At 42.3% G+C, this 16161-nt stretch overlaps 1 protein-coding gene across 2 annotated transcripts in view; it reads left to right on the top strand.

The window, feature by feature from the left end:
- Positions 1-16161, top strand: part of LOC131042430 (succinate-semialdehyde dehydrogenase, mitochondrial) — a 290490-nt gene that overhangs the window by 148427 nt on the left and 125902 nt on the right. For both annotated transcript variants that reach the window (XR_009105256.2, XM_057975696.2), the window contains exons 13-15: positions 6533-6618; positions 7141-7173; positions 7329-7361. Coding sequence is in view for 1 of the 2 variants with exons in the window: in XM_057975696.2 (XP_057831679.2) it covers positions 6533-6618; positions 7141-7173; positions 7329-7361 (152 nt within the window). In the remaining variant the exon portion in view is untranslated. The remainder of the gene's footprint in view (positions 1-6532; positions 6619-7140; positions 7174-7328; positions 7362-16161) is intronic.

The following is a 16161-nucleotide window of genomic DNA, read 5'->3' as shown; positions in this document are numbered from 1 at the left end:
ATGCCAAAAGACACCACACAGGCCACGCATAGGGGAGAAAAAGAAGAAGCCGCCGCACGGCGGCAGCCAAGAAAAAGAGAGGGCCGTTACGAAGGGTAGATTTTTTCTAAACAAATCAGTTACAGGGAGATCGATGGATTCAGTAGGGAAGAGGAGTTGGAAGAAACAGCTGCACGCTTCTTCCAGTAGCAGCCAGAGGGATAGGGGTAGCAATATCAGGATTTTAGCTTTAGGAGTACGTGTTGCAGGCGGCACCATGGATGCCAGTGCCCGACAAAAACAAAAATAGAAAGCACCACAGGCTGCCGCAAGTGCGAAAAACACAGTGACGCCACAGAATGTTACTTTTGAAGGCCTGAATGGATTGGAATGCCGAAAATGGTGGCAGGACACCCCTGATAATGACCTGGTAAAGCAAAACCTCCGGAAGGCACAAGTAGAGTGGGCTATTCGGATGCCCGTGTTCCCTATCCGAGAGTATGAGGGTGCCCTACGCTTCATGGTGGACACCTTCGACAGGCATACATGCACCAGCACGTTTGAATACCTCCGGAGGGATGTCACTATATCCTTCAAAGTAGGGGATTTCACGAGGGTATTCGGCATTCCGGGCAGCCAGGGAAAGAAAATAGACTTGAAGGCCAAAAAGATGACACAGGAGGAGGAGGAGCGGTGGATTAAATTAGTCTCCCGGAATTTGACGACGGCGGAGTTGGACAGCGTGGCTAGAGCCACGAAGAGTCGTGGAATCCGTAAGACTTTTGTTGCGGAGGGCCACTGGAGATGCATTATGGATGTCATCAAGAGCAGATTGACAGGGTCGGGTAGGGCGTCGGACATTGCCCTCCCTCAGATTATGCTGATGAATGGGCTGATGAATGGCATCGTATATGACTGGGCCGCGTTACTGGCAGAGCGTATGTATGAGTTTTTGACGCTCCAGCATCGCACATTTATATGCCTCATTACGCTATAGGGTTATTCTTGGAGGCCACGCGGGAAGTAGTGCCGGAGGACGAGTTGGAGGTACGGCCGCAGGGACCGTTGACAGCGGGAGAGCCTCCAATACATTATTGGAGGCACTTGGACATTGGGCACTCTTCCGCGAAGCGGAAACGGGCGGTGGATAGGGCCTCGGCCTCAGGGGAGCCTGACAGCGGGAGGGATTCCAGCAACACGGAGGATTCGGAGGCGGAAGATGAGGAGGACGGTAGCAGTCAGGCAATGGAGGAGCCTGTATGAGTCCGGTTTGCCCCACCTCTGTTACCGATGGGCTCGACTGTGCCAGCATCTAGAGTAGGCGGCACCTGTATTCCGGCCTTCGGGCAGAGCCATACGCCTGTTACACTTGATCCCCTCCAGCACGAGCACCAGGGAGCACCATCGGGCCCAACCACAGCGGCACCTACAAGGACATGGCAGAGTCAGGGACGAAGGAGTCATCGCATCGGGTAGTGGTCGTTGAGGAGCAGGGGCCGACGGAGGTGGAGGAGACTGAGCCTCACGTGCGGTTGGACGTCGTGGGTAGTGACGCTGTGGTGACTGTTTCTGCTTCGTTGTTGGAGGAGCCGACGACAGTGAACCATCCCTCGGTCACGGAGATGCAGGCTGACCTCGAGGCTATGCAGAGTTGGCTCACACAGCGGTTTCAGATGACACTGGCACAGCCGGAGGGAGCTATTGTATTCTCACTGTGTCGAGAGACTAGAGCAAAGGTAGTCGACTTGGATGACTCATCAGGGGAGGCACATGGACTCATAGTTGGGAACGAGGCAGGAGAGGTCGCCTTTGCTGGGCAGGCACCAGGAGATGGTGCACCTTCGGTGGCGGAGGCGGTACCTTCACAGCAGGATATAGCAGTGACCGTTCCACCAGGGATTTCCCAGTCTTCGGCACAGACGAGGGAGGATGTGGAGACCTATCTCGCTGACATGGCTGATATGGTAACAAGGGGTAGGCGGGTGGTGGCCGCCGCCCAGACGCAAGCATTGCAGCAGGTGGTGGTGGAGCTAGAGCAGGTCCTACAGTTTATGCGGGTGGGCTGCCCGATAGCCTTTGCTACCTGCTTTGAGTCTCAGGGGTGGCCGACTGCGGAGACAGAGGAGATGCTCCTGGCTTGGAGGCTTCGTCAGCTCGTTGTGGAGAGTCTAGTGACGGCAGTTGTCCGCGAGATCGAGCAGGTCTACCGGGATGCCTATTATACATTGAGGCGTACACAGCAGGAGTCTGCAGTCAGGGAGGCTGCCCGAGTAGCGTTGGAGAGAGAGGTGGCCAGTCAGCAGGCCTCATGGGTAGCTGAGAGGGCGTAGTTTTTGGCACAGCTAGAGATGGCCCGCACAGAGACGGCTGAGATCCGGACAGCGAAGGCCGAGGTAGAGACCCGCCTGGCAGCCGAGCAGACACGGTTGGTCTGCGCGATGGAGGCAGTGGATACAAAAGAGGAGGAGTTGCTGGAAGCCGCACACATGGTGAAGACAACTTTAGAGAAGGTACTGGTGGCGGAACGGGATGTGGCTGCACGTACTCAGCAGGTGTATGAGCTCCGTGCCCGCTTGGCGACCCAGACACCGACATCTCACACTTTTGCTTCAGGGACGCTTTCTCAGCCCCCTCCCTAGTCTTTTAGATATATTGTATAGGTTGCATTATCTTCATTTTTGTAAGTCGCCTGGAGACGACTTTTCTTTTTGGGGGGGATGATGTTGGCAGGATTATTGTACACGGGAATAATATTAGTTAATTATGTGTAATTGTTTTGGTTAGTTGGCAACCGAGGGGTGGAAGTTGTGGTGCGACGGTTGGCGCTTGCACCCCCTCCGTACCCTTTTATACTTCGGAATGTAACTTGTAGCAGACACTTATTATGAATGGAACATCTAATATACTTTGTCTGATAATTACGACATTATTCTGCGTTATGTTCTTTATGTCTTAAGTTATTCACCCGAGAGGGCAAACAAACATCTGACTCAACATGGTTTCAAGGGATGCTTTTAGACATGCAAATGTCTCAAGCTTCCCCATTCAAGGTTTCCTTGGTGGAAACAGGCCCCATGTTCGGATTATCCATCCTCACTGGATTTGCCTCTGGACTCTTTGACCCGTCTGATTGGGCACTTGTCATTTTTTCTTGGCAGACTCTTTAAGTCCATGTTCCCCAATCCGACTGTATCTCAATTGATCGCGGGATTAGGTCAAAGGGGGGGATCCTGATGCAAAATCTGGCATAGTCTCCCCACGCTTGATTTGCAACTATACAATCGATCTCTTGCAATTCACGTAGCCCTTTGGCGATTTCTTTCAGCACTTCTCTATCCCAGTATTCAGTCGGTAATTTGTATAATCTGATCCACACTGCTTTCTTGCAAAATTCGAATTTCCAAGGATTGAAATTCGGTACCCATTTATCCAGCCAAAGCGGATGGCCATCTACACTTTGACTTCCTTGGCTTAAGATTTCTTCTCTTTTAAGCGTAGAAGGTAAATTCCACAAGAAGAAGTTATTTGACAGTTTATGGAGCTGGATGTCGAAACCCCATTTCGTGTTCAACCAGTTGCTCAGTTTGCGCAATTCGATTTTCCCCCCACCCCATTTCAAGATTAGCCCAGTGTCGTGGAATTTGTCGATTGAGTGTTTGATGTGTACCTGCCTAAGCTTAATCTAAGCTTAATCGGAACACACTTTGGCAGGGCAGGCAACGCTTGATTATCCAGTTGCTCCATCTGCTCTGATACTTCCGCGGGTTTGGGGATCCAAGGGTTACAATTTTGATGTTTTGGCCTTGGTTGATTTTTTTCCCGCCAATTGTTTGAAGAGTCCGAATTTTGCCCGTACTGCCCATACTATCTATTGTTGCGCCTAGGGTTTCTGAGTTTGCTGCAGATGCCGAAACGCTGGTTATTTTTATAATGGTGATTAGGGTAGCTCCTGTTCCCGCTTCTCGAGGGATTGAATTGCCTAAGTTGCCTGGGTAGATTGCTCTTGGCCTTATCGATCCACCTTCTTGATTCGTACACCCATTGCGGCCTGGAATGAATCAACACAACATCTCCCTGGAATCCATATGCATTCCAGCCATTGGAGACCTTGCTACTGAATACTTGCAGAGGAATCTCCCGCTCCATTGCGTCACCCCACTTCTTTGATCGACCTTGCTCCTGGCCTGGATCATTCCTGCCATTGTCGAGTCTTTGCTCCGGTACCCATTGGAGATCTCTCCTCTGCTCTGCGACCCTGCAGCGAACCTCCTCACATGCCATCCCACAATGATGTTGTTGATTATTTTAATTTTATTATTATTATTTATTATTAAATTCTATTTCAAAGTGGGGACATTACACTGTTCAAATGTTAGAAGTGATATGAATTTATTTGAGAATTTAATTCAAGGAAATAAAGTAGAACTAGAGAACATGTATATTTCTGAGTTCATTTCTAGGGTTATAAAACTCTCAAGAAGTGGATACCGATAGACATACTGGAAACCATCAGGACCAACAGATATAATGAGTCATGACAATCATAAGAGAACACTTTACGGTTGTGTTCTCCACACAATCTGAAATAATGCAGTCTGTTGGCGTGGGCCAATATTCATGTTTACATTTAAATTGCTCATGAAGCATTGGGTTTCATCTTCAACCCCTCAAGATAATTACCATAAGGACTATCAGTATGGTACACCATCATTTCTTACCAGGTTTACTTTAATTAATTGGAGAGTAGATGACAGCTTCAGTATTAACTTCTAAGCAGTAAGTTTTGAACCATGCAAAGGTTTGTGCTAATAAAGAATTAAAAAAAGCTTCTGCATGTGAGATTGAACTAAAACTAGTTGAAATGACATGAGAACAGCCATTAAACATTGATTTTATAGCCTTAAGATTTAGAAGCTGCCATCAAAATGGATGTCTGGTCAAAGGATACCCTATGCTGCAACTAAGAAGAAATGGCAATGTAGAAATCGAACATGAAAAAAAAAGGAAGAAAAAGAGGAGAGCAGAGACAATATGATCCAAGAGGAAGAAAAAACTATGCGTCAGCTGGAAAACAGAATGTGGACAATCAAACACAAGCATACAACAGAAAATGCAGGACCTCTACAGCCAAAGAATGCAATTTGAAGTTGAAACCATATTCTATTTTAGAATAAGTAAGCACACGTGGAAGATGAAAATCCAATTGAAATGAAACAAGATCAGCATTTTGTTAAAATGAAAAAGAAATCAGGATAAAGATTTGTAATGTAAGGAAGAACTAACCAGAACCAGACGCAATTTATTGTATGTGTGAACAAATAAAAACCTAGAAAAATTGAAAACATGGAGCTGGCTGCAATAGTGGTCCTCTGAAATGTACACAAACTCTAACGCATTAGACAAATTTCAAAGGAGTGTGATGAGATTTGAAATTGCAGCAAGCATTGTAACATTACAAAAATGGAAAGCAGAACTGAAATGAGTATCCTGGAATATGAGAGAGTAATGTTCAGTCAAGAAAGAAAGTTATTTTTAAAAGAAAATAGATCAAAGTAAAGTTGTCTTGCAACTTCAAGTTGTAAGGATTAAGAAACATGTTTTGGAAGAAGCAAAAATGAAAATACGGAAAAAACAAATGCATGCACAAAGCCAATCAACTGAGCAAAGAAAATAACAATTCTTTGGAATCTAATAAAATCAGCCGTTAGATATTTCATCGAGCATCACTAGAGAGTTGATGGAGATTTATTCTGAGTAGTCTAGTAAGATATTACTGTTATATTGGTCTGTATAGCTTCATCTTATCTAATAAATATTGAACCTGTGAAGGAAACATCAGACTGGTTACCCATACAAAAAGAGAAATTACTAATTCTAAGAGGAGGCTACAACATGAACTAATGCAAAACTGTGAACTGATGATGAATAACTGACGTCTTGGAGGGATATCGACAGGTTTCATGGTCTCTAATTCCCATTGTTGGAAAGTGTGCCATTCTATCTAAGGTTTCATGCAATTAACCATCAATATCAGGCTCCTTGTCAAGGTCCACATGGCCACATACAGGCACAACATTTATTTATTTCCTTAATTTATCCTTTTTATTGTTTAAAGCACTGTTTTGGAGATCAAAGACCACAATTTGACAAAGGAATTTATGATTGGTTATCTTTAAATAATTCCCTTCTTTCTATGGACATACAACTGGCCTGTACAAGCTCTTTGCTGTTGCAGCAGATGATATAATACACATTAAATGTTTTTGTCCAAAATTAAATTTATACTGTTAGGTTTATGTTCTTGATTACTTCATTAGGTTTGAAATAGATATCTTCTCTTGAAGTTGATGTTGTATCCAAAGGTTAAACTGATTTTGCTACCTGAGGTTGAAGATTTGAAAAATTGACTAGAGTTCTACATTGCCATATGGAAGTGGTTTTATATATTACATGTGATTTCTAGTACCGATCAAAATCACCTGTAGGTTATTTTCTGAATTTTTACCAGCTCAGCATCTAATATTACCTGGCTCAATTCTATCTTTGTGTGCAGGTATCTATGAAAAATTTGCAAAGCTGTTTAGTACAGCAGTACAGGAATTGAGAGTTGGAAATGGTTTAGAGGAAGGTGTTCTGCAGGTGATCTACGAGTTGGACTTTTAAATAGAATGCATTTTACTTTCTAAAACAAACAAGCGTCACTACATAGATATTTCTAATTTGGAACGAGATCTTCAGTGTTTAACATTTGCGTATTCAGAGACAATTATTTAATGTTGTAAAATAATTGATTGTTTTGTACAAAGGAAATTTGTTTTGAAGTTAATTAATAGCTGTTGAATTTTGAATTTTTGTATGTGTGTTAGAAACAAGTCATTGGAATGGTCAATTCACATTATTTTATTTGTAATCACTATCAGGAATCTCTTGGTTGAAATTAGTGATGCAGTTTTACTATTTTTATCATTAACATACTCCAAAGTTTTTCAGCAGAAGAAAACTTAAGATATTATGAGGTATCTCTACATCTAATTACACCTCTTGAGGAAATCTAAATATTTCCTCCCCTATAGAACTATATTGAAGAACCAGAGTTTAAGATTGCTTTTATTTTTTTAATTCTATATTTTTTCAAAGTTTGATTTTCCATCTTGCAAACAGGGGCCATTGATTACCCATGCTGCAGTGCAAAAGGTACTAACTGTTTATGGATACCCTTTTATTTCCCTGTATCCTAGTAATCTATATTACTTCTCTTTTATTTAGGTGAACACTTAATTCTTGTGAAATTATTGGTTTCCCTTATTGGACCATGGGCAGATCTTATATTTTGCACTTATCCTTTGCAGGTGGAAAAACACATACAAGATGCAGTGTCCAAGGTAAATTGTTATTACTTCATGCTAACAGGAGATTTTCCAAATACAACTATCTTTGTCTTTATGGATAATAAAGCATCTCATCGCATTTATTGATTGTTTCTAAATGTCTCAAAAAAGTCTATTAAAGAGATTATAGGAAATCAGACTCAAGTTGATATCTTATGTCCCTTGGTTGTTCAGAGTTGCTGTGTAGGGCTATACTGTCTGAAAATATTCTACTTGCTGCTTTACTCTTTTTGACATTTTTGTCATTGTTGAAACTCACTTTGATTTTTCGTGAGAATTGGACAATTGTTTATGGGACCAAAAACTATTAACAGTAAAGAGACAATCCTAAAAATATCTTTAAAGTACACATTTTAGGAAATGTGTGTACCTGCATCACCGATCAACCAAAATTTGGTGCTAATGGAGTCAATCCATGATTAGAATGATGTCATAGAAGCCTAGTTGTAACAGTGTCCGTCCTAGATCTTAATACATGTTAGCATTTTAATTCACAGATTTCAATGTGACACAAAACATAATAGATGTACAGTAAAATTGCTCTCCAAATTATGAGGGAAGCTCCTTTTTCAACCTATAACTTAAGGATTTCAAGTATGCAATACAAACAGAATAAAATTAAAACCTATCATTTTGTTCTAAAGCTAGGGCACAATGGAGTTCAGCATTTTTGCATGAGACAAGATTTTGCACTTCATGACTATCTATTTCATAAAAAGATTTAACACAAATAATCAATGCTTACACTTTCCAATTAAATGTTGAGTGAAAATTATAAGTAAAATGGGATGGGATTGAAGAATATAAATACAAAGGGCTATGAAGTAGAAAACTTCCATACAAAGCCGTAACACCTCCTCTAACAAAATCTGCAATATAAAATTTGTGTTAGTTATTAGATTTACTAAATTCACAAAAAAATTCATATGGAAGCCAATAACTCAATGAATAAGAAATTCTGCAACAAGTAGGCATGGAAATCACTATTAAGAATATAAGTGCAAAATGACATCTATTTATAAGGTTTACTAAATATTATATGAAAATAAATTAAAGGAACTAACTACACTTATATTCTAGGAATAACTTGATTGTATGCAATGCATTCTTCATTAGAAATTCCTATCCACTAATTCTAAAATTGAACACGTGATTTTTAGTTAGACTATTGATACAAAATACTACAAAGTTATCAAAAGATTTTCTAGAGTTAACATCTCTTGCGTGTAAAGAAATCTATAAATATACTTATCTTAAAATTAGTGTTTCTTCAAAAGTGCACTAGAATAAAATTAGAGATAGCTAACAATAGCTATTCAACAACCCCAGTAGATTTCCTTGATTTTGAAACACCTCTCTAAAGACTTTGAAGAAACACAACCCCAGTAGATTTCCTTGATTTTGAAGCACCTTTCTAAAGACTCTGAAGAAACTAATCGACCTTAGCTTCTCCGTGCACAAATACTGAATCCGATTGAGCAATTTGTGTTTGAAAAATGTGCTCAACCTTTAAAGTCAATATCCAAAAATTCTCTATTTTTTTTCTCATTTTGATTATGAACTATGATCTTTGCCAAATTTTACGTATTATCCACCTGTTGAACTTTCGTAATTAATTGCTGAAATCTTCTTTGCAAAAGATGTGTTATAAACCCTCAAAGTTTGATTTCAGATTTCAAGGCGGCCTTCTCTTCTCCATCTTTTATAACACTTGATTTTTTTTGTTACCAACTATTAGAGATTCAATTTTCGTATTCTTTGCCATTAATGGATCATTAAGGGTCAATCCTTCCCAATTGTCAACAAATCTTGCTATCTGTCTTCCACCTGAATCGGGATGGATCAAGATCAACTTTGATGGCACATCTTGGGGTAATCTGGGACCACCTAGTGCGGGGTGTGTTGCCAAAGATTGTAATGGAGTGCTACTGGTTAGATGCACACAATGTTTAATTCAAGGCACAAACAATGAAGCGGAGGTAAAAGATGCTTCTTTGGTAGTTGAAGTAGGGAAAAGATTAGGGGTTGAGAGGCTTCACTTGGGAGGTGACTCCCAAATCATCACGCAAGCTCTAATCCGAGGTGAAGCTCAGAATTGGAGAATAGACAAGGAGATCAAGTGGATTAGAAGCCTTCTCAATGACATCCAAAGTTTCAAAATTTCCCTTACTCTAAGAGAAGGGAACATGGAAGCTGACGAATGTGCCAACCGAGCCATTGAACTCCAAGTTGGCAAGGTCAAGTGGGATGTACTCCCTCCCAATGGGTGGAAAATGTCAATGTCTTTTCAACCTTACCAACTCAAATGGTAAGAATGACATGGAAAGGCGGGTGTGCAGAAACCATCAATACAAAGGACGAAAGATGGCCAATTTGGACGTGAGCAAATACGATATCGCCTCAAACCAGCATTGATTTTGGTGGTAGTTTTAAACTGAGTAGGTTAAGCAAGAAGGTGGTGGCGATGCTCACCTACTCACACATGCGGGAGAAGACGTCTCTGACATTTATTTCTGCCAGCCTGAAGGCAACATTGCATTCAATTGCCTTGATAGAATACGAAGGTGGTTGGGTTAGCTTCTTTGGCAAGCCTAACTTAAAAGAGACACTTGAAGGAAGATGAGAATTCACTCATCATGAACATATCTCTAGCAAATTGGAAGCAAAGATTGTATCATGGAGCCCAACTTTTCTCTCAGAGCAACAGATCGGTGATGGCGTTTTGGGGGCCAATTTCAGATGGGAGGCTGACTAACATCTTCCTCTTCAAAGAACAAACTTTTCTTACGCGTGTGAAGATTGTGTTTGGAGATGAGTATATGCGGGGTGAGTTCAAATATCAGACGAACGTTGAGGTCGCTTCCATGTTCGTTGCTTGGTGTTTGAAATTGGAGAGTAAAGAGCAGGTCGAGTGGATAATTCGGGTGTGTGTGCGAGAAGAATGGTGTGGTGGCCTGGATAGCTTTCTACGAATGACCAGGATGGCGTGGGATTTGTATGTCCGAATGATGCTTGGCTATTTGCAAGCGACCTCAAACCTCCACTGCGCCTTTATTTCTTGTGGAGTGCAAATTGTAACAAGGAGGACAGACGTGCCGCTGCACAGATAAGGCTGCATGGTGTCAAGGAATTTCTAAGGTCATGGGTGAAGCAAGAATTGAGGATGGAAATGTCAAAGTGGGGAGGTGTTGAGTTCAAACCCTCCCAATCGGGAAGCTCCATTCCAACCAAGCGCAAAAGGGGACGATTGAGGAAGGTAAGGAAAAGATAGACCAGATGCACACTGTGGATTGGGTTTCCTCCCAAGGAAAACGATGACGACATCGATGAAGAGGAAGAAGAGATTGAGTAGGCCGAGGCATCTAGTGGTAAAGGCAAGGAGATAGTCTCTGTTTCATGAATACAGAGCACTTTTTAATTTGGTCATGTTTTGTTTTAAATACGTTTTGTTTAAAGCTATGTAAATCCTTGAATTATGTTATGGGGAGGGTAGCACCGAATCTAGGAAGCAACTGGTTTAGATGGAGCAGACATTGTTGATAATGCACAAATATGCAGTCCTTTCCCTAAACCCTTAGAAGACCTGTAATGAAATCCATCGATATACCTTCCCACTTCTGTTCTAGAATAGGCAATGGGTGTAGAAGTCCAGCTGGAAAGTATGCTCTGACTTGTTCTGCTAACAAGTGACACACTCGTGAACATAGCGTAGGACATCATCCTTGAGTCCTTTCCATGGAAATCTCTTGCGAACCTGCCTGTAAGTTTTAAAGTACCCAGGATGTCCTGCTAGTGGAGTATCATGAATGGCACGTAGAATCTTTTCCTTCAACTTTGATCCAGGAACTAAGTAGATTCTATTCTTATAGTATATCACATCATCAATCACCACATACCTGTCATCCTGGACTTGTCCATCTATAATCTCACATGCAAACTGATTTTTGGAATACTCAGCTGAAAGTTGAGACTTCCAATCACTGAAATCTCACTTATGGAACAAAGGGCAGGAACTGAAGGGTTCCTGGAAAGTGCATCGACAACAACATTTTTCTTCCCTTTGACAAACTCAATGTCGAAATCATATGCCTAAATCTTGTTGACCCATTTCTACTGGCTCTCATTGAGTTCTTTCTGTTCCAGGAAGTATTTCAAGTTGTTGTGGTCGGTTCTCACCACAGACTTCCCACCCACTAAATACTGCCGAGACTTTGCCAAAGCATGCATGATGGTGAGCATCTACTTATCGTAGGTGGCTTACAGTCTCTCCTTGCCCCTCAATTCCCTGCTCTCATATGCAGTGGGATGGCGGTTCTGCATAAGTATCACCCCTATACCACCTCCTGAAGCGTCACACTCTAGAACAAAGGGCTGAGAGAAATCCAGAAGAGCTAGGAGGAGACATGTGCTCATAACTTGCTTAAGCTTATCAAATACACCCTGAGCCTCATCTATCCAGCAAAAAGAACCCTTTCGTGTAAGATCTGTTAGAGGGGCTTAAACAGTGAATACCACTTCACAAACCTCCTGTAATATGCACATAATCCAAGGAAACCCCGCAACTCTGAAACATTCCTAGGTGGCGGCCAATCTAGCATTGCTTATATCTTTTCCTAGTGAACCTTCACTCCATTTGCACCAATCACGTGACCCGAGTATAATATCTCTGCAAGTCCAAATTCACATTTGGACATTTTGGCAAACAAAGACCGAGTTTCCATAATACCAAGAACCTCGTCCAAATGTCTCATGTGCTCCTCCCAGGTTCTATTGTATATCAGGATGTCATCAAAGAATACAAGCACAGACTTACACAACTGCTTATTGAATACATGATTCATGCATGACTGAAACGTAGCAGATGCGTTAGTGAGACCGAATGGCATCACTAAAAAACTCACAATGTCCGTAGTGGCATCTGAATGCGGTGTTATGGATGTCCTCACGAATACGGATCTAATGGTATCCTAACCGAAGATCAATCTTCGAAAAATACATTGCCGCATAGAGCTCATCTAGTAACTCATCTATGCACGGGATTAGATACCTGTTCTTAATTGTTTTCTTATTGAGTGCACGACAATCAATGCACATATGCATGGTGCCATCCTTCTTCTTCACCAACACCACAAAAGAAGCAAAGGGGCTAGAACTAGGCTTGATGAATCCCATGTCCAGTAATTCCTGGATGGTCTTCTCTATCTCATCCTTAAATGCCTTAGGATGATGATAAGGGACGGTAATCACAGGCTTGGCGCCCTCCTCTAACTCTATCACATGCTCAAACCCACGGTCAAGAGGTCTACCCGAAGGAAGGTCTCCAAACATTATGCTGTGTCTGTCTAATGTCATCTGAACATCTCCATGCACTGCTGGTCTATCATCTGAAGAAGGTGACTTGGACGAAATGAAACACTGTGTCGCCCAAGCAACATCTCCATGCCTGAAGATAGACTCCATCCTGTGTGCTGAAACTACAATAGGTCCACCATCAGAGAGAGCTTTCAGCACAACCTTCTTGCCATCTGCTACAAAGTCCAACTCCATCCGCCTAAAATCCTGAACATATTTGCCAAGCGATTGAAGCCACTGGATACCAAGCATTGTGTCAATCTCACCAAGACCCACCACATAGAAGTTATCGGTCAAAGTGTAATCACCCATCTGAATACTGAGCTGTGGGACCCTCCTAGTGCAATGCATAGAAAATCCATCTGCCACTGTCACACTAAAACCCGAAAAATCTTCTGCCTGTAGCCCACGCTTAGCAACCAACCCCTCAACAAAATTATGAGTGGCACCACTATCCATGAGGCAAATCACATGCTGTCCCTTAATCACTCCTTTCAAACGAAAGGGATGGATCCTAGGGACTCTTGAAAGGGTGGCAATAGTGACCTTGGACGTATCTAAAGCCTCATCCTCTCCAATCTCAACCTGTGGAACCTCCTGCTCATCCTCACTGTGGCTGCCCTCGGATGCTGTGTCCTGTGCATGCTCATCATCCACATCTGAATAAACCTCTATGAGATGTGCTTTGCTTTTCCCAAAGCATTTGTGACTGGGCTCCCAAGGTTCCTTACATGAGTTGCAAAGCTTCTTCCTCCTCAACTCATTCCACGTCTCCTGATCCATCCTAGGAGGAGGTGGAGCACCTCTATGCTAAGAAGAAGACTGCCGAGTAGGCTTAGAGCCTCTGGAAAACTTCCTATCCAAGTGATGAGAAGTGGGTGGTGGTGTGGTGTCTAGGTCCAAGGTGATCTGTATGGCCTCCTGAAGGGTGCTAGGCTTAAGAGCCTTGACTAATCCCTGTAGTCTGTCATGTAATCCCTCCACAAATAACATCACCACATGTCTAACTAGCATCTTAGGAACCATCACTGCAATGCATTGAAACTTATTGATGTAAGTTTCAACGTGGCCTGTCTGTCTCAATAGTGCTAGATCCCTGTAATATAACTCCACATCCTTGCGGTCAAATCTAGAAATCAGTCGCTCGGTAAGCTCAGTATAGGAGTGTATAATTCCATGGTTTTGGGTGACCAAACCATGGTGCCACCTATCATAGGCCACGCGCTCAAGATGCAACACTGCGAACTGTATGGCCTCGTCCTCGAGCATAGGCTTGAGTGACAAGTATATATCCAACTTGTGCACCCAAGCTCGTGCACTCATCGTCACACTGCCCTCAAAGGTAGATAAAGAGAACTTGTTGGTAGCCCTCTGTAGGTCACCGTTACCCTACTGATGAGGATGTCTATTATCCCTCCTCATGCTGTCTCTGCGCTGTGAACAATACTGGGGAAGAGGGAATGCCTCTCTCACATGAGCAGGTAGGCGGGTCCACTCATCACTGACCACCATCACCATATCCTGAAATGCAATGCCCTCATGCGGCTCATCTCTAGGAGGGAACTAAGGCTGCAGGGGTCTATCTACTGTCCGAGTGTGAGCCGTCTCATATCTATGTGAACCACGTGCACTGTCAAATGATGATGGGGCTCTACTAGTACAATGACTGCCAGCTGCAGATACCAATCTGTCATGCGTGTCACGCCTATCCCTATTGCACCCCAAGTCCAATCTGTCGAATGTGTCCTGTAACCTGTCAAGTGCCTGCACAATCCTAGGCTGAGACTCGACAAGAGTTCCTAGTAGTGCATCAGGATTTGGACGATTCTGTCTGTGATTAGGGCTCCTACTACCCTCCTGATGATCACCCATCTCTACACCTGCTGGGACATCGAAATTAATGGCCAAATGATAGGGTCCTCTCCTGCGGGTGTATTATCTGTAAGAACCAAACTGTCTATGCTGCATGTAAGAAGCCACAAGACCCTCAGGCTGGCAGGGTCATGGCTTTGATACCATTGAAAGATCCCTACTCCAAATTTTACCCAAATTAGGATTTTATGTGCAGTGTTTATTTGCTGATAAATCTTTGGCCAATGTATATTTGCATGGGGTTTGACTGGTTTTTGTTTTTGTTTGAGTGGGTTTGAAGTTTTTTATGCAAGGTTCTTGAATATAACATAAAAAGATTGCTGATTTAAACTAATACATTGCATAACATACAAGGAAGGTCAATAAGTGATTGTCATTTGCTTAAAAGTTTAGTATACATACCATTAATATGAACTCATAAGTCTGATGCAAGCTTCCAGCCCATAGAAAAATGGAAATCAGCTCCGATTAATGTCAAAACCCTAAGTACATGCTACGGTTTGAAATCCTTCTACCCAAAATAGAGCGGCAAGCTGAAATAGAGCTGGAAAAAGATGGAAATGAGCTCTAAAAGGTCAGCCGTGCAACTGATTGAAGAAACCTTGCCTTCTAACTGATAAATCTGCTCAAAGATTCCCAAAAGAGGCTTCCATATGCACACTAAAGCTGTATTATGATGGAAACTGACACTGGGGAAATGGGTTTTCGTCCAAATCCCTCAATTCTCCCAAGAGTTGGCGTTCCTGGAAGCCCAAGCTGCTGAAGTTCTCATGCAAGCTGCTGTTCTGAAAAATGAAGAGGTAAGAATGAGCCCAAATGTTATGAAATTCACTTTCAATAACTGTCCAAGAAGTTTGATCCATGAGAGGGGTTCTTTTTGGCCTTAAAAACTTAAAATTGAGTTTGAGGGTCTATTTCTCATTGACAAAATGGCCCCCTTTTAAAAACAACTTGAGTTACTAGGTAGGGGGGGTCACTTTTCACTATTCATCCTTATGTTTCTCTGTTACTCTTCATCTTTTACTATTCACATAAAGCCAACTTTAATATTTCAATTTTAACCATAGAAATAACTCCCCACAACCATCTGGAAGACTTGCGAAGCTCCCAAACTGGATTCCACAACCCTGGGTTGGGTCCCAAACTACCTTGCTGACCTACGGGACCCCAAAAGTAGGTCAACCTCCACCAAAAATCTGAGAGGACTAAGGAGGGGACATTACAAAAAGTCAGTACTTCAAGACCAAAAACACTTGTGAGTACACAACGACTTGCCAAGTTTGCGAACTATGGCTTTATCAATCTAATCATATCAAGATTTGAAATTTTCCTATATTTTTTAAATTCTCACTATTTTTTACTAGCCATTCCCTTTGTCATCCCCTAAAATGGCCTCAAAACAATCCATCCTTGAAACTTGTCTTCTCATCCCCTGCTGTCCCTGTCCTAGAAAGTTGATGGAACATAGCTTTGACAAGCTAGCTCTATCATGCAAAACGAGATCAATATCTCTAATTACATTTATTGAGGAGTTTGAAAAGAAAAAAACATCAAGAATACTCTGTCTTTA

Source organism: Cryptomeria japonica, chromosome 1 (assembly GCF_030272615.1).
Source record: "Cryptomeria japonica chromosome 1, Sugi_1.0, whole genome shotgun sequence".
In the NCBI taxonomy this organism is placed as follows: domain Eukaryota; kingdom Viridiplantae; phylum Streptophyta; class Pinopsida; order Cupressales; family Cupressaceae; genus Cryptomeria; species Cryptomeria japonica.
This window is presented reverse-complemented; position numbering and strand designations above follow the sequence as displayed.